Source organism: Nycticebus coucang, chromosome 10 (assembly GCF_027406575.1).
Source record: "Nycticebus coucang isolate mNycCou1 chromosome 10, mNycCou1.pri, whole genome shotgun sequence".
Taxonomy (NCBI): domain Eukaryota; kingdom Metazoa; phylum Chordata; class Mammalia; order Primates; family Lorisidae; genus Nycticebus; species Nycticebus coucang.
The window spans coordinates 125,736,213-125,757,773 of record NC_069789.1 but is presented as its reverse complement, the minus strand read 5'-3'; the positions used below and the strand labels follow the sequence as shown (position 1 = coordinate 125,757,773).

At 41.1% G+C, this 21,561-nt stretch overlaps 1 protein-coding gene across 3 annotated transcripts; it reads left to right on the top strand.

The window, feature by feature from the left end:
- The first annotated feature begins 143 nt into the window (after positions 1-143).
- On the top strand, positions 144-19,635 carry ZNF793 (zinc finger protein 793). Of its 3 annotated transcripts, none has more exons than XM_053605107.1 (6): positions 144-266; positions 1,863-2,009; positions 7,211-7,258; positions 10,526-10,652; positions 11,503-11,598; positions 15,876-19,635. In XM_053605107.1, the coding sequence occupies exons 3-6, from the start codon at positions 7,244-7,246 to the stop codon at positions 16,835-16,837; spliced, it is 1,200 nt and encodes a 399-aa protein (XP_053461082.1). In that variant the 5' UTR covers positions 144-266; positions 1,863-2,009; positions 7,211-7,243; the 3' UTR covers positions 16,838-19,635. The 3 variants fall into 3 exon arrangements, with proteins under 3 accessions (XP_053461082.1, XP_053461080.1, XP_053461081.1); XM_053605105.1 differs by having other exon boundaries at positions 10,517-10,652; XM_053605106.1 differs by lacking the exon at positions 144-266 and adding an exon at positions 324-385 and having other exon boundaries at positions 10,517-10,652.
- Positions 19,636-21,561: the final 1,926 nt, after the last annotated feature.

Genomic DNA, 21,561 nt, shown 5'->3' with positions numbered 1-21,561 from the left:
CTTAAACAAACAAACAAACAAACCCAGAATCCTGTTCTGTGGAAGGTCGCCGGGTGGCGGCAGACAGCCTTAAAGTCACGACTGAGTCTGCGCACCGTCTCTCGGAAGGAGAAGAGCTTACACCGCGGCGAAGCGGTGTGGTCGGGCGATCAATTTCGGGTTAAGGGCGCGGAGACAGGAGAAATATGAAAGGTTGATTTGAGAAATGGTCCAAACCCTGAGCCAGGTGGAGGATGGTGACCTGGCGACTACGGTGGCTCTACTGGGTCAGTTAAGGATGCTCGTAAGGGTCAATAACGAGGGGACTGACAGATTAGTGATTGGGCGTCTGAACCTTGCAGGGGCTCCGTGGTGGCGGGGTCTTTCTGAAGACCGTGGACTGAGAGTATGTGAGATTCAATAAATTAAGAGTTCTGTGAAGTGTCTTGATTGGCAGGGTGCTGAGTCTGGAGCCAAGTGAGGTTCTTCAAAGACGCTGATTTGGAGAGTATTAGGGCTCAGTGGTTGGAGGTTCTAAATTATGCAGGCAGTAATAGTTTGGGTACTGGAATTGGTGATTGTGGAAACTTTGGGGTTCAGTGACAGGTTAATTCAGTGGTGAGGGAGTCAGTGGGGATCAATGTTTGCAAAATACTTTGGACCATCAGTTATTGAGACTTCCCTTGAGATAATCAATGAAGAATCTGAGAATAGTAATGATTGGTCTTTTGGAGATAAGGGCACGAGGAATAGAGGGATCAATGAGGATCAGTGATTGGGACCGTCAGTTATGTATCCATAATTGGGTACTGTGGGGTCAACATTTGATGCCCAGCCGTTGAGATCTCACTGGAGATCAGTGTGGGTTTGTGATTGTGATCTGTGTAATTCACTGTTTCTCAATCACATTGGATTCAGTGACCTTTGTAATTACTGACCAGTAGTCTCTCGTAGTCTGATTGGACATTTGGATATATCAGTAACTATGAGAATTTCGGGGGGCTGGAAAATGGGGGTTGTGATTGGGGACACTATCTGTGGCTGTGATTAGGAGGCTTTTTTTTTAGAGACAGCGTCTCGGTAGAGTGCTGGGGCGTCACAGCTCACAGCAACCTCCAGCTCTTGGGCTTAGGCGATTCTCTTGCCTCAGCCTCCCAACTGGAGGGACTACAGGCGCCCGCCACAACGCCTCGCTATTTTTTTGTTGCAGTTTGGCGGGGCCGGGTTAGAACCCACCACCCTCAGTATATGGGGCCGGCACCCTCCCCACTGAGCCACAGGCGCAGCTCTATTAGGAGGCTATTAGAGGGGCGGCGCCTGTGGCTCAGTCGGTAAGGCTCCGGCCCCATATACCGAGGGTGGCGGGTTCAAACCCAGCCCCGGCCAAACTGCAAAATAGCCGGGCGTTGTGGCGGGCGCCTGTAGTCCCAGCTACTCGGGAGGCTGAGGCAAGAGAATGGCTTAAGCCCAGGAGTTGGAGGTTGCTGTGAGCTGTGTGAGGCCACGACACTCTACCGAGGGCCATAAAGTGAGACTCTGTCTCTACAAAAAAAAAAAAAAAAAGAGGCTATTAGAGGCCTTGATGTTGAGGAGGCTCATGAAATTCAGAGGAAATTAGGGCTTTGAGGCTGCAATCTGACATGATAGGAACACATTCCACTCACATGATGTTCTCTATCTGACAAGTAGCCAGTTCCTCTTGGCCAAGGTTTACCTTCAAACTCTTTTTTGAAGCTCTCCTTCTTTTTAACTTTTCACACAATAAATTAGAAAATGACTTGAAAACATGGAATACTTGCCTAAAATAACAGGTTATTAAACACGTGGCTTCCATTGTTCTTATCAAGGATCTAATGCATATTTCTTCTAATGTTTCCTTTAAGGTTCTTTCTAGTAAAGGTAATGACATGCTGCCCATCTTTGACAGCATCCTAAGAGTGAGGCTGATTTCTGGAAATCTGTTCTGACTCCATGCCAGCTAAGATGGACGTGACCTTGCCTGTGGTTGGAAAAAAAAAAGAGTTTACTGAGTAAGTATCTCAAGTGATAATGTAAAATATTTAGCTGACAGAGCAAACTGAGAGTTTTGGGAAAATAGTTTTATGTAGGTTTAACTTAAAAATAAATTATTGAAGGACGAGAAACAATTTGGAATTTACTGTGTTCTAAGAGCTTTTTGCCTTGGCCTGTGTTTTTCAGGCCCACATGTTTGACCTCCACTAATCAGTTCCTTATAAAGTCCTAGTAGAAAAATTCAGTAAAGCCTGAGGGAGAGTGAGACCCTGTCTCTACTAAAAATAGAAAAGTTAGCCAGGCATGGTGGTGCGCTTGTAGTTCCAGTTACTCTGGAGACTGGGGATTGCTTGAGCCCAGGAGTTTGAGGTTGCTGTGAATTATGATGCCAGGGCACTCTACCCAAGGCAGCAGAATGAGAATCTATGTCAAAAAAAAAAAAAAAAAAAAAACTAATCCAAAGCCTATAGTCAGGTGTCAATTAGTAATGTCATTTTATAGCAACTTTTCTTTTTCCATTCCAGGATCCAATCCAGGATCATATGCTGACTTTAGATGACACATCTGTTAGTCTCCTTTAATCAGGAGCAGTTCCTCAGTCTTTGTCTTTCATAAAGTCGACATTTTTGAAGAGCGTAGGTCAGTTATTTTTATAGTGTCATACAATATGGTTTTATCTGATATTTCCTCATGATTAAGTTCAGGTATGCATTTGGGGGTCATGAGAACCACAGAAAGGATATTGTGTCCTTCATACTACGTCTTATCAGGAGGCACATAGTGTCATGTATCTTATTACTTGTATCAGTTATTCAAGTGATATTAACTGATCACTTGTTTAAGGTGAGCACCAAGTTTCTTTAGGGCAAAAGTGCTAGGTTTCCTTTTATAATTATTAAATATCTGAGGAGGGGCTATGTGCTGTGTAACTATTTCTCATACGTCTTTTACCAATGGTTTTAGCATCTGTTGATGCTGCTGTCTCATTTAAAGTTGAAGGAAATGATTTACTCATCCACAGACCTAGATGGTCACAGAATAGGGCCAGAGCACAGGCCTTTGTTCTTGCAGGCCAGAACATTTGTCACACCCCCATTGACTTGAACCTTGCCAGAAGATGAATAAATAAGCCCAGGAAAGTGAGGAAGGTAGCATATTCTCTTAGGCAAAAGAGTGAGATTAACTGCCCCAGCATACTGGGTGCCAGGCTTCTTGCCAGTTCAGGACAATGAATATGTAAATAATGAAGAGTGTGTGTGTGTGTGTGTGTGTGTGTGTTAATCACAGAGTAGAGTAAGAAACATTCTGCCTCCCAAATTGAGCCACTGTTAACATTTTCTTGTAATTCAAACAAAAAATTTTTCTATACATTTATAAAATCATGTGATTATAACTTTTTAAAGTTTTTTAAGAAATTGAGATATAATTTGTATAGAGAACAGCATTATGCTTAATAAATTTTTTCATATATGTACCCACTACCCAGATAATTACTTTTTTGACTTACTGGTGTAACTTGACTAATATTTTATTTAATTAAGCAAGGAAACATTTTTATTTTATTTGACATTTAGGAAGATCACTTTTTATTTCTCCTGCAGAAGTGACAGGAATCTCAAATAGTTAATCTTAACACCATTGAGACAGATTTGTTATTATTTCTTGTGAACAAATATACTTTAACAAAAGACTCATGGAGAAAGGTTATAAAGGAGCTTTCCATGGTGATGGAAATGTTTCATACCCTGATTCTGTGGTGGTTACATGGATGAATATATATATCAAAAGAGACTCTTCTTTTTTTTTTTTTTTTTTGAGACAGTCTTACTTTGTTACCCTCGTTAGAGTGCTTTGGTGTCATAGCTCACAGCAACCTCAAACTCTTGGGCTCAAGCAATTCTCTTGCCTCAGCCTCCCAAGTAGCTGAGGCTATCGGCGCCTGCCACAATGCCCTGCTATGTTTTGGGGGTTTTTTTAGAGATGAGGTCTTGCTCTGGCTCAGGCTGGTCTCAACCTGTGCGCTCAGGCAATCCACCCGCCTCTGCCTCCCAGAGCACTAGGATTACAGGCATGAGCTACTGCACTGGTCAAGACTAATTTTTTGTATGTAAATTATACCTCAGTTAATAATTTTTTTTTAATTTTTAAATTTTTATTTTTTGAAACAGATTCTTACTTCGTCATCCTTGGTAGAGTGCCATTGCGTCATAGCTCACAGCACCTCAAACTCATGGACTCAAGTGATCCTCTTGCCTTAGCCTCTCGAGTAGCTGGGATTATAGGTGCCCATTATAACACCTGGTTAATTTTTCTACTATTATTAGAGACAAGGTCTTGCTGTTGCTCAGGCTGGTCTCAAACTCCTGAGTTCAAGCAATCCACCTAACTTGGCCTCCCAGAGTAGTAGTAGGATTACAAGCATGAGCCGCTGCGCCCAGCCTAAGAAAAAAAAATTTTAAAGGCACAGTAAACTCACTGCTTCGTTTCTTCCATTACTGATGTGATAATTAAATGCCACCTTCACACTAATCATGCTTTCTTAAGCTTTATGAACTATATAGTGTTTTAAAGCATTTGAAAAAAGGGCGGCGCCTGTGGCTCAGTTGGTAGGGCGCCGGCCCCATATACTGAGGGTGGCAGGTTCAAACCCTGGCTGAACTGCAACCAAAGCATTTGAAAAAAATGAGAGATAAGGGATATGTATTGCTTACTAAGAGAAAAGTAAAACAGTAAATCATTTTGCACTCTAGTATTATGAATTTTTTGATAATTATACCCACTTCTGAGATCCTGGTAGAGAATATTTCCAGCACTCTAGAATTTTTCCTCTCTATTTTTTTGTTTACCAGGTCAGGGTCAGGTTTGAACCCACCACCCATGATGCATGGGGTGGCACTCTAACCACTGAGCATGGGTACCCAGCCTATTCCCTTCTTTAAATAATGACTTATTAGTACATTAATGAGAAAGGACTTCTATAAAACAAAGCTAGGTAATGATTTATTTTGAAATTTTATTTTGAATTTTTTCTATAATATAAAGACACCATTAAAACTAGTGCCTTCTGGTAATTATTATATTAATTGGAAGCTATTCATTTTCCTTAAGAAACTTATAATTTTAGTCATATTCTTTTTTGCAAGTTCAGGTGGGCTCTTTGTATAATTTCTTCTTTTCAGAGAATCTATTTCCTCTTACCAATATAACCAAACTTCATCAGCTATTGCAATATACAAGTAAAGCAAACAGCAAGTTTTACCAATATTATTAAGCAATATAATTCTTTCTAGTTTTAAGTAATTTATTTTGTCAGGACCTTGGCCATCAACTGTCACATTGAGGTAGTTTGGTCTAGTGAATCGGCTGTGTTATTAACCTTGGCTATGTCTAACCTGTTGTACAAAGAAAGCTTACCTCTATCTGTCCAGTTATGATGAGTGTTCTTTCAGGTAGAAGATAATATTTCAGAGATTTCTCTTTTTCAGAGCTGAGCATGCTGTGAGAAAAGTTTAATTATTTAGGGATATTGATTACTGAGATCTTTGACACGCATTACAATCAGAATGTTCTTTTTTTTTGTTTTGTTTTTTTTTTGTGTTTTTTGCTGCAGATGTAAATTCAGCTGTTTTGCAAGGAGCTCCAATTTTTTTAATTGAAAATTAGTGGTAGAGATAATAGTCTGAGTGCTAGCAGGAAACATTAGGCTTTTCCAGTTGGGTTGACATCAGCCCAGGTCACTTAAGTGAGAGCAGACACAAAAGACCTACTTTTTATTTATTTATTTATTTATTTTAGAGACAGTCTTACTTTGTTGCCCTCGGTAGAGTGCTGTGACATCACAGTTCACAGCAGCCTCCAGCTCTTGGGCTTAGGTGATTCTCTTTCCTCAGCCTCCCAAGTAGCTGGGACTACAAGCGCCCACTACAATGCCCAGCTATTATTTTTTGTTTTTGCAGTTTGGCTGGGGCTGGGTTTGAACCTACCACCCTTGGTATATGGGGCTGGCACCCTACTCACTGAGCCATAGGCGCTACGCAAAAGACCTAATTTTTAAAGTCATGTGTTATCCTATTGATAATTTTTGTTGTTGTTGTTGAGACAGAGCCTCAAGCTGTTGCCCTGGGTAGAGTGCTGTAGCATCACAGCTCACAGCAACCTCCAACTCCTGGGCTCAAGCTAGTCTCCTGCCTCCGCCTCCCAAGTAGCTGGGACTATAGGCGCCTGCCACAACGCCTGGCTATTTTTTGGTTGCAGCCGTCATTGTTGTTTGGCGGGCCTCGGGCCGGATTTGAACCCACCAGCTCAAGTGTATGTGGCTGGTGCCTTAGCTTCTTGAGCCACAGGCGCCTAGCCCCTATTGATAATTTGAATACAGGTCTAACATTAAACATTCAAATACGTTGCACACTATTTATTTATAGTCTTATATTAGGATTTGCTTTTTCTTTTATAACTCGTTGAGCCATACAGTTATTTTATTTATTTATTTATTTTGAGACAGAGTCTCACTCTGTCTACGTCAGTAGAGTGCTGTGGCGTCACAGCTCACTGCAACCTCCAACTCTTGGGCTTAAGTGATTCTCTTGCCTCAGCCTCCCTAGTAGCTGGGACTACAGGCGCACACCACGACGCTACTGCCATTTTAGCTGGCCGGGGCCAGGTTCAAACCTGCTTGCTACTCTCAGTGTATGGGGCTGGCACCCTACCTATTGAGCCACAGGCGCTGCCCTATACAGTTATTTTTTAAACATCTTGGTTAAAAGTAACATAGTTGTTTTCATCTGCTGAAAATCATTTTTTGATGACACTATTTAGTAACCTGTTAGATCGATAACAAAGTTTAGCCTTTTAGTAATTATTTGTAATCATAATTTGAAGGTATCTTGCTAATGTTACACCATTATTTGACTTTGCTTTAGGTTCTTTGTAATATTTTCCTAAAAGTTTATACAAGCCCTTGTCCAGTATATACTCGGGCCCAATCATTTGAGTTTTAAGGATATTTGTTTTTTAAAACTTGCAGTTATTTCCTAGCAACTTTTACTTCCTGAATGGTCTGTGTTCATGTTTAAGTTGTACAGTACCTTTATTTCTTATACCACAGTGATTTAGAGAATAGATATACAAGATTTACATAGGGAATTTGCAAGTTCCAAGACAGCCCTAATCTCTCACAGCTCTGTTTTCTGTTTTCTCTTTCTCCATTCTACCCTCCCAGTCTCTGTCTTCACAGGTCCAAGAAGAGCAGAAGATGATTGAGTCCCAGGTGAGGACGTCATTAAGTAGCTCAGTTTCCTTTCTTGGGGAAACTGTCCTAGAAAAAGTTATGTATTGTGGCTTAGCACCTGTAACTCAAGCTGCTAAGGTGCCAGCCACATACACCAGAGCTGGTGGGTTCGAATCCAGCCCGGGCCTGCCAAAACAACAATGACAACTACAACCAAAAAATAGCTGGGCGTTGTGGCAGGCACCTGTGGTCCCAGCTCCTTGGGAGGCTGAGGCAAGAGAATCGCTTAAGCCCAGGAATTGGAGGTCGTTGTGAGCTGTGATGCCACAGCACTCTACCCAGGGCGACAGCTTGAGGCTCTGTCTCAAAAAAAAAAAAAAAAAAAAGTATGTATTGTAAGGATATACACTTTGTCATAGGCTGAGTTCTCAGGAAAACAGACTTGGAGAAGGAGATTTTCACACAGGAACTTTTTGGGTAAGCTCTTGGAACACCTGTAAAGCAGTGAAGGAAGCAGGATTGGGCAAAGGGATTTTTGAACAGTGGCCTCAGCTGATCTTATAAAATACTCTAGAGGTGGGGTGGCCTTCAGCGTTATTGGGAATGGAGACAACTAATTTCTGATCATATACTGACCCAAGGAGGGGGCATAACCCTGGGTAGGGCAGCTCCCTGTGGCCTGGGACAATTCCCAAAAAAGTTTATAAAGCTGCACCAACCATTCTATCAGGGAGATTTGGGTGGAACACCATGGTCTCCTTTCTACACATGACACATACACACACTGCTCTACTCAACATATTAGTCCTGAGAGCCACACCACCTTTTTAAACCAGGTACATAATGCTACATCACATGCATGAAATATGACAGATTAAACTAGTTCCCCATTTTATGGACATTCTTATAGTTTTCAAACTTGGTATTACAAGCAGTGGAGTGAGGAACATTCTTTGTCAGAATATAGATGTACAAAGTAGAGAGTCCAACTGAAGTCAGTAACTGTAATCTTCCTGGTAGCTCAAGAGAAAGGCAAATACGGTTAGCCCCTGATTTGCATTGGGAGTAGGAAGAAGCATATTGTTATCTGTAGGGGAAAACGAACTTCTCAAGGCACTTCTTTCTGAAGGTGTTTCCCTGAGAGGCCTTCTCATGGCTAAGGCAGAGCAGTGCTGCTTCTCATAGTGTGATCCCAGGACATGGGCTTCTCCAGGGAACCTGTTAGAGATACAGAATGGCAGGGCTCACGCTGCTGGCTGGGATAATCTGTGCGTGGTTAGTAGTAGGCTGGGTGTGCTGGCTCACCCCTATGATCCTCCTTTGGGAGGCCAAAGTGTGGGGATCACCTGACCTGAGGAGTCAGAGACCTGCCTTAGCAAGAGTGAGAGTCCATCTCTACTAAAAATAGAAAAACCAGCCAGGCATTGGGGTGGGCGCTTGTAGTTCCAGCTACTTAGGAGGCTGAGATAGGAGGATCGCTTGAGCTCAGGAGTTTGAGGTTGCTATAAGCTATGACAACACGGCACTCAACCCAGGCTGCTAGTATGAGACCCTGTTTGAAAAAAAATTAAAGGCTTTAGGTGATCTTTCTATACAGGAATGTATGAAAAGCACTGATAGTGATCGTGGACAAAATACTTAACAATAACTAAAAAATGCAGAAGCGGGTTGGGTTGTTTTTTAACATTTCCCTGGGAAGCAGCATGCTAGCCCCAAGGCAAAACTCCCATTGCTTCAGGTGACCCAAACCATCAGGTCCTAGCTCCCCAATCATATGATAGTGTTTTCTGCATCAGAGTCATAGGAGGTTCTAATTCCTCTGTGATTTGTGATCTGTATGTGTAAGAGAAATGCTAAATTCCAGTAAGAAGAAAGTGAAGATACAAACCGTTTCTTTTGGGGGATTCAGAAGGGTTCCTCCACCTTTACTCAAGTCCTAAATTTGATCGGTATCTGTATTTGATTTGTATCTGTAGCTTGATCTACACTGAGGAACAGATGTGCTCCCCAGCATTTAAATTACTGTTATCACCCTTATATGTCTGTGCTGGTTTGGCAAGAAACAATTAAGCATCTTATTCCCTAGCAAGTCTCTATCTCAGAAGTTCCCAGCTCCTAGATGCCCCGTGTCCTGACAAAACTCTCTCTTCCCCCTTGGCCCTGAGTTTCTGCATTCCTACCTCCTTGAAGGTCTTCCTCAAGCAGGACACCTCTTTCTTGAGACCTGTCCTCTCAGTCTTTCCTAGGTCTTTTGCCCCCTCCCTGCAGCCTTTGTCAGTGCCTCCAACTCTAGAAATCATTACCACTTCCAAACCACAAATCCTTTCCTTTCTCCCCTAGCCACCTTCATCTCCCGAAGCAATTTCTCTGCTCTTGATGTGTGCACATCCTATTTCTTTTCTTTTCTTTCTTTTTTTTTTTTTTTTTGAGACAGTTTCAAGCTGTTGACCTGAGTAGAGTGCTGTAGCGTCTTAGCTCACAGCAACCTCAAATTCTTGGGCTCAAGTGATCCTCTTGCCTCAGTTTTTTTATTTTTAGTAGAGATGGGGTCTTGCTTTTGCTCTGGTCTCTTGAGCTCTGGTCTCGAACCCATGAGCTCAAGCAGTTCACCTACCTCGGCCTCCCAGAGTGCTAGGATTACAGGCATGAGCCAGCTCTCCTGGCCTGCACATCCTGTTTCTTATTCTTTCTCAAGTCCAGCAGTGTCTCTTCACACTTACCAGATGACCTGGCTGAGGCTGAAATCAGAGGAAGTGTTTTGATTGTTCTGCTGACTTAGACTATCATTCACCCCCTTCTTTAGTATAAAAGGCAGGACAGGGTAGTAGTTAAGAGCACAGACCCTGGAACTGGACTGCTGGGCTTGAATCCCAGTCCTAAAAAGCTGTGTGATCTTGGGCGATTCATTAAACCTCTCTGTGCTCCAGTTCCTTTTTTGTAATATGGGAATAATGGCAGTACTTACCTGTCTGTAGTGTCTGTTACAGTCACTGAAGTCCTCACTCCTTCATGCCTGGGATAGTGCTCCCCCACTTTGTTTCTCATGACAACTACTCAAAAACACTGGGCCAGACACACAGAGGTTCTTTGATGTTTATTGACTCCAAGTATGAATGACAACAGTAGGTGACTTCAAGATGATTTTCATTTTTCCCACCATATGTAACATGAAGCCAAGAATGGGAGAGGCATCCTAGATAGATAAATGATCATGGTAAGGCCTGCCTTATGACTGTTGTAAAAATCAGTACCAATCCCCCTTGAACATTTTTCCCATGTGACCCATTGTCTTTTCAATTTAAACAGACACCTGTGTCATTCAAAGATGTGGTTGTGGGCTTCACCCAAGAGGAGTGGCATGGGCTGAATCCTGCTCAGAGGACCCTGTACCGGGATGTGATGCTGGAGACCTACAGCAATCTTGTCTCAGTGGGTAAGAAAAGCTTTGCCATCCAATTCAGATTAGGCTTGAATGACTACCTTTCCTTTTTTAGTTGCAAGAAGCAACTGAAGTAGTTAGAGCCTCTAAAATACCTAATATAGTTTATAATTATGTAGTACTATATATGTGCCAGAAACTGTTCTAGCCACCTTTAAAATATTTGCTCATGCCTGGGTGCCGTGGCTCATGCCTGTAATCCTAGCAGTCTGGGAGGCCGAGATACGTGGATTGCTTGAGCTCAGGAGTTCAAGACCAGCCTGAGCAAGAGTGAGATCTAGTCTCTACTAAAAATAGGGGAAAAAACCCCAAAATATAGTGGGGTGTGGTGGCGGGTCCCTATATCCCAGCTACTTGGGAGACTGAGACATGAGGATCTCTTGAGCCTAAGAGTTTGAGGTTGCTGTAAGCTATGGTGCCACAGCACTCTATCCAGGGTAACAGAGTGAGACTTTGTCTCAAAAAAATGACAAATAAGTAAATACGATCAAATAAATGAAATAAAATATTCACTCACTTGTACCAGCATTTTATATATTTGGAGATTGAGGCACAGTGAGAAGTTGCTTGCCCAGAGTCATTCATCTACTATGTAGCACAGCCAGGATTTGAACCCCAGCCATCTGGCTGCACAGAATGCATTCCTGACCCTGACACTGTGTTGTCCTGGTGGGTTTGGATTAAGTTTCAAGGTCCTGGTTTACTAATTCTGTTTGGTTCTGGACAAGGTGTGTATATAGTCCCCTCCCGAGTATAATGTCTATTGTACAGCCTCTGAAGCTGCCTGAGAGGCCCTGAAGCCTGAGGAGCTCAGCTCAAGGCCTGGATCATTTCCCTGGAACAGGTTATGATGGCACCAAACCAGATGTGATCCTCAGGCTGGAGCAGGAAGAAGCACCATGGGTTTGTGAGGTGGTATGCCCAGGCTGCCACTGTTGGGGTAAGTGTGACAAATCTAGCAAAAAGGGTACTGTGGAGACTGGCACCTTTGAAATTTTATTCAGGATCTTTCTCTTGAAAGCTTTGATGTTTTTCTGAGAGTGCCAGCCTTCTTAATGATACTTCATTCTGCATGCCTGCCATCCCCCGTGTCTGGGTATTCCTCCTGCCTCTCCTTTAAATCTCACCTCTGCCCTTACATGCTTGGTCCATTTCCCCAGAATTGTTCACATTTGTGTATTTTTGCAAATAAGCATCTATTCTCCTGTTTCAGCTGGTCCTTTCCTATTGTCTGTTCTAACACTTTCCAGGCGAAATGCTCCAGTACTACCTGCCATGTACAGTCTCACTCACTACCATTATTTCCTCAATCTCTCTGCTCAAATTTAAACCATCCCCGTAGACAGGTGACTATGAGATCACAGAGGAGGAAGCCGAGACCTCACCATCAGGTGGGGAGGTGACCAGGAGGGCTGGGTGATGAAGGAGATGGCTGAACTGGGCCCTTCTTAACCGCTTTAATTAACACTCAGAGTAACCGCCCTGCTTACATAGCTCAGTAATAAGATATCCTGGTGGCGGCGCCTGTGGCTCAAAGGAGTAGGGCGCCAGCCCCATATGCCAGAGGTGGCGGGTCAAACCCAGCCCCGGCCAAAAACTGTAAAAAAAAAAAAAAGATATCATGTTAATACCCATGGTACCTGAGGCTTGGTGGCCCAGTGTCAGGATTACCTCTGAACTTCTGCTTCTCAGAGTCATGAGCTTAACAAGAGTCACTGCTGTCTTCTCCTAGAGCTCTTTGTGCCATTTATGTTTTGGTATTATAAACACACAATTGAATTTAATATTATATAAACCAAAAACCATTCATATCATTTGCATGCTTTCTGTCAAAATGATGTCTTTGAAATTACCACCATCCAGCTTTCAGTAGCTGTAGCATCAGCAGCATTAGAATTATTGGTTAACATCAGTGTGTGCCTTGGTCTGTTCTGAACCACTTTCCATACATGGACCAATGTAACCCTTACAATGCTGTGAAGTAGCCAGCCTTTATTACCATATTTGCAAATGACAGAACAATCTGAATGGTAAGAAACTTGTTTTGGAACACACAGTAAGTGAGAGATGAGCAGAATTTGAAGGCGGTCATCAGGCTCCAAAACCAGTGCTTTTACCAGCTCCTTTCTGCTGCCCACCAGCATGTTTCATTACAATGTGTTCATCAGCCTTCCTGAAACCATGGTAGTTTGGCTATCAGTTGCTGTTCTCTTTTGAAAATGGTATAATGCAGATTTCACAAAAATGTATCTAGTCAGTCCTGCTTTCTTTTTTATTTGAGACATAGTCTCACTCTGTGCCCTGAGAACAGTGCCATGGCATCATACCTCACAGCAACCTCAAATTCTTGGGCTCAGCCTCCCTAGTAGCTGGGACTACAGGCATCCACCACAACACCAGGCTGTGTTTAGAGATGAGGGCTCACTCTTGCTCAGGCTGGTCTCCAACTCCTGAGCTCAAGCAATCCACTTGCCTTGGCCTCCCAGAGTACTGGGATTACGGTGTGAGACCCTGCATCCAGCCCAGTTTTCTTTTCTAAGTGCTCTGTCTTCCTATTTCCCTGGTTCAAACCTTACCTTTTCTTTCCAAGAGGCTGCTGCATTTTCCATTTCCCGTAACTCAGTTCTCTTCCCAGTGGTGAAACTCCCTAAGGAGCTCATTAATTCTGAGAGCACGTGATAATCACGACTGGCCCCTTTGTCCAGTTGGGCACTTTGTCCCTGTTGCACCACCACTTCCCTATTTTACTGGGCTGTAGATCATCTCAGCAGTGTAGATCATCTCCACTTGCCTTGTTCTTTGTACAGGCAGTTCCCAAGTTACAATCATTGGATTTACGTACAAGTCACACTTACAAACAGGGGCTATTAAGTAAGTCCCTGAGTTGCAAATATCTGACTGACGTATGACTAATATTTGTGAATGGAGGATATTACAGATAATAGGTAAATGTACCTGTGCCATCTTATATACAAATTCAACTTAAGAACAAACCTATAGGCTCAGCGCCTGTGGCTCAAGCGGCTAAGACGCCAGCCACATACACCTGAGTGTATCCAGCCTAGGACCGAATCCAGCCTGGGCCCGCCAAACAACAAGGACGGCTGCAACCAAAATAGCTGGGCATTGTGGGGGCGCCTGTAGTCCCAGCTACTTGGAAGGTGGAGGCAGGAGAATCTCTTGAGCCCAGGAGTTGGAGGTTGCTGTGAGCTGTGATGCCACGGCACTCTACCCAGGGTGACAGCTTGAGGCTCTGTCTCAAAACAAACCTACATACTATCTCATTTTTAACCCAAAGATTGCCTGTATGTCAAAAACTAACATCATCCTTATCAGTCCTTATTGTCCCTATGAGAGACACACACACACACACACACACACACACAGACACATACACACCACTCACTTTGCTTTTTATTCCAGTGCTTTGCCACCGTGTAGTCACTTTGAATCTTTGGCCTCTGCCACTCTCCCTAATTTTCTTTCTTTCTTTCTTTTATTTATTTATTTTTTTTGAAACAAGAGTCTCACTCTTGTTGCCCTTGGTAGAGTGATGTGGCGTCACAACTCACAGCAACCTCCAACTCTTGGGCTTAACCAATTCTCTTGCCTCAGCCTCCTGAGAAGCGGCGACTACAGGGGTCCGCCACAATGCCCGGCTATTTTTTTTGTTGTAGTTTGGCCCAGGCTGGGTTTGAACCCCCCACCCTTGGTATATGGGGCTGGCACCCTACCGACTGAGCCGCAGCCACCACCCTATAAATTTTATATATTAAAATATGAATTATATGTTTATATATGTATATTTTAATAAATATATAATATATAAATATATAATAAATATATATTTATTATTTATATTATATATTATTTATATATTTATATATATAAATTTTATTTTAGATAAAATTTAAATTTTGGCTTGGTGCCTGTGGCTGAAGCAGCTAAGGCACCAGCCACAGTGGAGGCAGGAGAATCGCTTGAGCCAGGACTTAGAGGTTGCTGTGAGCTGTGATGCCACAGCATTCTACCCAGGGTGACAGCTTGAGGCTCTGTCTCAAAAAAAAAATTTTTTTTAATTTTATTTAAATATAAAATAAAATTAGTAAGATTATGAGAGAAACGAATTACTAAAATATGTACCATAATTATCAAAACAAAAGATAGAAAATAGTTGTCAAAATACTTTCAAAATGTCTGACTTATTAATAAATGTACTTCTTTATTTCTATATTCAATAATGAGATCTAGCGTCAGGTCTAATAACTATTGTGACCTCAAAGAAGAGATAATCGTAAACATAGTTTGAGAAATTGTCAACAACTGCAATGTGACATGACAATACCAATATTTGTAAACTAGTGCGAGTCACAAAAACTGCTGAATTAGTTTTTCTGTTTATATTCATAATCAAAGGAAATGTGCAGTTGCAGTTAGAGCTTAGTGAAAAAAAAAATGTAATTACTTTCCTATCCAAGTTCACAGCCCAGAACTGCTTTAAGTCCCAGTTAGATTCATCTAGTTCCACTTCAAGCTCTTTGCCATTGATATTGAAAGTAAGAAGCCCAACATGATAAACTCTCTGATAACTGTTTTATCAGTGCTTGTCAAACTCCAGTGTGTTAAGAATCACCTGGTTACCTTGTTAAAATGATTCAGTCGGTCTGAGGTGAGACCTGAGATTCTGCAAGATAGAACCAAAGATGCCGTTTAAAGACCCACATGTTACGTAGCAAGGTGCTATATAACACTTAGACGTCTTTCCTCCATAAAAGGGATCAGTAAACTGTGGCCTACAGATCAGCCATGTGCTTTTGTGAATAAAGTTTTTTTTAGAACATAGCCATACCCTTATGTTTATACATTGCCCATGTTTTCATGGTATAGTTAGTAGGAGTGTTGTGTAATTATGACAAAGACCATATGGCTAAAAAGCCTCAAATATTCATTCTCTGGCCCTTTAAGAACAAGTATGCCAACCCCTGCTTGCTCTGTGATATAATCCTATTGTCTTTGAAATTCTTTCTTTCTATACTCTATAATACATTGCATTTCAGTGTGGCAGTGTTCTGAATATTCTCTACTCACAGAATACTCTTCCCTGCATTTTGCTTATGGTTCATGGCCTCTATTCATGTACTGTGCACCCTTTAAATTTTGAGGGCATTTCTCTTACTATAAAGTTACATAAAGAATGATTCTCTATACTTTCTCCAGAAGACGTCTGGCAAATTAGAGTCCAGAGGAAAAGAAGGCAAGACATGTTTTTGAGGCAAGGTGCAGTCATCAGCAAGAAAACATTACCCAAGGAGAAAAGCCATGAATGTAGTAAGTTTGGGAAAATATCACTTCTGAACACTGATCTTTTTTCTTCAATTCAAAACAACAATAACTGGGACCCTTGTGGAATGAGTTTAAACCATAATTTAGACTTGATTGGTTTTAAGAGAAACTATGCAAAAAAACCAGATGAATGTAATGCGTATGGGAAATTGTTACAGCATATAAACCATGATAGAAGACCTAATGGAGAAAAATCGTGGGGATGCAGTCACTGTAAGAAAGCTTTCAGCCATAACTCAGCACTTATGTATAAACCAGCAGTAACCAATTCTCTTGTATATAAACGGAAGAGGGTTCCACCTACAGAAAAACCCCATGTCTGTAGTGAGTGTGGGAAAGGCTTCTGCTACAAGTCTGAATTCATTAGGCATCAGAGAAGTCACACTGGGGAGAAACCTTATGGATGCACTGACTGTGGGAAAGCCTTTTCTCATAAGTCAACCCTCATTAAACACCAGAGGATTCACACTGGGGTAAGACCATTTGAATGTTTTTTTTGTGGAAAAGCCTTCACCCAGAAGTCACACCGCACAGAACATCAGAGAACACATACGGGAGAGAGACCCTTTGTGTGCAGTGAATGTGGGAAGTCATTTGGTGAGAAGTCATACCTCAATGTACATAGAAAAATGCACACAGGAGAAAGACCCTATCATTGCAGAGAATGTGGAAAGTCCTTCAGCCAGAAGTCATGCCTCAATAAACACTGGAGAACTCATACAGGAGAAAAACCTTATGGATGCAATGAATGTGGCAAAGCTTTTTACCAGAAGCCAAATCTTAGTAGACATCAGAAAATTCATGCTAGGAAAATGTCTATAGCAATAAAAACCTAATAATTGTGGGAAAGCCTTGAGCAAGATGTTCTGTTTCATTGTACCATGGAGAATGCATACTTAGGAAAAATCTTATTGATTGAATGAAATTTGGACAAATTGTTTTGTCTTAACAGAAGTCATGTTCCAATTGTTATAGAAACTTTTATAGAAAAAATTATAGAAAATACTTTATAAAACATAAACATGATATCTCTGGCACATAAAAGTTTGAAGATACAGAATACAAAATATATATGAAGAGACTTAAAGGTATACTATAATACATTCCACGCTGAGCCATAAAATCAGTACTATTGTACTTTGGACTGGTAAATGTGAATTTAACATAAATTGTGAGTATCAAATACATATATCACATAGGATATAGAATGCCATTCACCATACTTTTGCACTCTAAATATCACCACTGTGTTTTGATGTCTTAACAATACAAAAGATAACAAGTCCACTTTTTAAAAAAGAACTTTATTACACCAACTACATTTTCTCCACCTTTTTGTAATAAATGTTAATGGCTATAGCAGGTATTATTTAGTCCTCTTTGGAATAAGAAAGCAATGTTTTTATATGTCTCTTGATAATTCAGCCAAAAACCTTACTAAAAACGTAGTTAGTTATGTCGAAAATGCAAAGCTAATGAATTGTTTAATAACCTGATACTGGGTAAACCAAACACTGTATTTGTGATTACCTGGCACACTCAATATTTGACAAAAAAGTAGTGTTGTTTCCTGGCATATTGTTCACTATTCATTTTCTTAGTCTTGCTGCAAAGTAGTAGCAGACATACAGTACTCTTTCTACAGATATATATGTGTGTGTGTGTGTATATATATATAATTTTATTTTTGAGATAAAGTCTCTCTCTGTCTCCCAGGCTAGAGTGCCATGAAGTCATCATAGCTGACAGCAACCTCAAACTCTTGGGCTCAGCCTCCCAAGTAGCTTGCACTAGAGGCACCTGCCATAATGCCTGGCTAGTTTTTCTATTTTTAGTAAAAATGAGGTCTTGCTGTTGCTCAGACTGGTCTTGAGGGAGCTCAAGCAATGCTCCTAACTCAGCCTCCCAGAGTGCTAGGATTACAGGCTTGAGCCCAGCCTTCTATACGTCTTTTAATTCAGAAGTGTTTCATGCAGAGACCAATCAAGGAGAATTCTTTTTCTTTTTTGCAAATTATTTAAGGAATATCCAGTTTCATCTTCTATAAATTTACGTGGCACTTCTTCCAGACACTAAATCCCAGGGTTTTCCTTATTCCAATGTTTGGGGAAAAAATAACTGCTTCCTTAAGCTAGCATGTCATCCATATCAGAAAGGAAATGAGGCCAGGCACGCTGTGGCTCCTACCACTATGGGAGGCTGAGGCCGGCGGATTGCTTGATCGCAGGAGTTTGAGAACAGCCTGAGCAAGATCAAGACCCTGTTTCCACTAAAAATAGAAAAATTAGCCAGGCATTGTGGTAGGTAAATATAATCCCAGGTACTCAGGGAGCTGGGGCAGGAGGATCACTTGCACCCTGAAGTTTGAGATTGCTGTCAGCTAGGCTGATGCCAGGGCACTCAACCCAGGGCTACTTTATCTTAAAAACAAACAAACAAAAAAAAGGATGGTCCCTGTGGCTCAAAGGAGTAGGGCACCGGCCCCATATGCCGGAGGTGGCAGGTTCAAACCCAGACCCGGCCAAAAACTGCAAAAAAAAAAAGCTACTTGGGGCAGCACCTGTGCCTCAAAGGAGTAGGGTGCTGGCCCCATATGCCGGAGGTGGTGGGTTCAAACCCAGCCACGGCCAAAAAAAACTGCAAAAAAAAAAAAAAAGCTACTTGGAATCCACATTGTTTAAGATTTGCCTCCATGTAAGACTGTCCAATCCAGAATGAGAAAGGAGATATAATCATAGAGACATGATTTTAAAAATGATAAAGATACCTTATACAACTCTATTATCAACATTTTTTAAGCAGAGGAAATGGATGCTTTTCTAGCAAACTATAAGTTATGAAAATTGCATTAAGAAGTAGAAAACTTGTTAGAACAGTTACCACTGAAGAATTTGGAAAAGTGACTGAAGATCTATAATGGAAAAATGCTGCAGGCCCAGATGATTTCATGATTAGTTTTATCTACCTACTGTTTTTTTTTTAACGGACAGACTTTCACTCCATTGTCCTCCATAGAGTGATGTGGCATCACAGCTCACAGCAACTTCCAGCTCTCTTGGGCTTAGGCAATTCTCTTGCCTCAGCCTCCCAGTAGCTGGGACTACAGGAGCCTGCCACAGCGCCCGGCTACTTTTTGTTGCAGTTTGGCCGGGGCCGGGTTTGAACCCACCACCTTCAGTATATGGGGCTGGTGCCCTACTCACTGAGCCACAGGTGCCACCCTATCTACCTACTCTTTTTAAAGAACAAGTAATACCAATGTTATTTATTATACATGGATTGTAATACAGTCCATACACTGTACTTCCTATTTATTTTATGAAGTCAGAATAAGTTTAACACCAGAACCAAATAAAGATAGTTGGGGGAAAAAACTCTAGATGAGTCTTATTCATGAGTATAGGAAGAAAAATTATGATTAAGACAATAGCAAATAGGATTCAACAATATACCTAAAGATTGACATACTATTATGACTAAGAGTTATTGCAAGAATGCAAAGCCAGTTAAGGAATAGGAAATATACCAATAAAATCAATAGCTTAAGAATCATATGAATTATGAATAGATGCTGAAAACTATTTAATAGAATTTATAAACATTTCTAATCTAATAAAATATAAATTAAACTGTATGACAGAGTTTTGTATTTTACCAAAACCACATGGTATTTATTAAGTCAAAGCCATTTTTTTTTTTTTAGACAAAGTCTCACTATGTCACCTCAGGAGAGTGCTCTGGCATCACAGCTCACAGCAACCTCAAACTCTTGGGCTTAAGCGATTCTCTTGCCTCGGCCTCCCAAGTAGCTGGGACTACAGGCGCCCGCCACAAGGCCCAGCTACTTTTTTGTTGCAGTTGTTTAGCTGGCCCGGGCTGGGTTCCAACCCACCACCCTTGGTGTATTTGGCTGGCGCCATAACCACTGTGCTACGTGCACCGAGCCCAAAGCCATTTTTTTTATAAATCAGGAATTTAACATTGTCTTGGAGATTTCAGTGAAGTCAGTAAAAAGAAAGTAATTGGTATTAACAATGGAAGAGAAAAGGTAAAATGACTCCTTTTTGCTGACATTATGGTTGCATACTAATAAATGATGAGACTTTAATAACTTTGAGTTTAGATACATTTTCTAAAAAGGCAGAGTACTAAGATCAAGAACTGTTCTCAGAACTGACAATAAACACCTAGTAATTTATATGATTTTTTAAAAATACCCTGGGATCTTGATATTTTCCTACTTATATGAAACAATCTAAAATTTTATATGAAAAAATAAATGCCTGAGAATCTAGACAAGGAAAGTATGAAAAGGAAAATACCATACTAGGTATCAAAAGATAACATGAAGCTATTCTGATGAAATTACTATAGTATTGGCAAACAACAGATAACTATATCAGTGGAAAAGAAAAGAACACTGAGAAATAGATATTGGTATGAGTTTTTTCATGTATGGAAAAGAATCTCCAACTATAGGCAAAAAGAGTAGTTTACTCAAAAATGAATTCTGGTACAGTTGACTTTTAGTCTTGAAGACAGTAACAACACAAATCATATCTAAAAACAAATTCCAGGAGAGTATGAAAGTTAAAATTTTAAAATATTGTAACAAAATTCTTTCAAAACACAAAGGAAACTACATGTATGATCTAAGAGTTAGGAGAGATTAACTTTACCATCCTCCCACCTCAGCCTCTCAGAGTGCTAGGATTACAGGATGAGCCACCACGCCTGGGTAACATGGACATTTATTATAAAATTGTTACTAATGGGCTTGGTGCCTGTAGCACAGTGGTTACGGCACCAGCCACATACACAGAGGCTGGCAGGTTTGAACCCAGCCCGGGGCCAACTAAGCAACAATGGTAACTGCAACAAAAAATAGCCAGGCATTGTGGCAGGCGCCTGTGGTCCCAGCTCCTTGGGAGGCTGAGGCAAGAGAATCACTTAAGCCCAAGAGTTTGAGGTTGCTATGAGCTGTGATGCCACAGCACTATACTGAGGGTGACATAGTGAGAATCTGTCTCTCTCTCACACACACACACCCCACAAATTGTTCCTAATGACAAAACAAACAAACAAAAAAACCAACTAGAATCAAAGTAAATACCATGCCCATCAGTAGGGAAATTAGGAGAAGGAAAAAACTACAGTATATCAATTCCATAGAACTTGTATATAGCCATTAAAATGGACAAATTAAAACTATGCTAGTGGGCTTGAAGGGAATTCCACAATATTTTCTGGAGTTAAAAAAGCAAGATAAATATTAAGTGTATAAGATAGGAACCATTTTTGTAAATCATTAGCAAAATATGTAATTGAGTGATAAACATGTATCCATGTATGTTCATGTGTAATTGTATATGCATGGAGAAAAATATAGATGAATATGCACCAGGTTTGGGGGAGGTGGGTGATGCAGGTAGGTTATGGGAGAGTTAAGGAAAAGGAAAGCCAAAAAGAAAAATACATAAATGATGGAATTTGGGCAGGGAGAGGGTAGCTAGAATCCTACTACTATATGGGGATGTTCATGGTATATATTAAGTGAAAA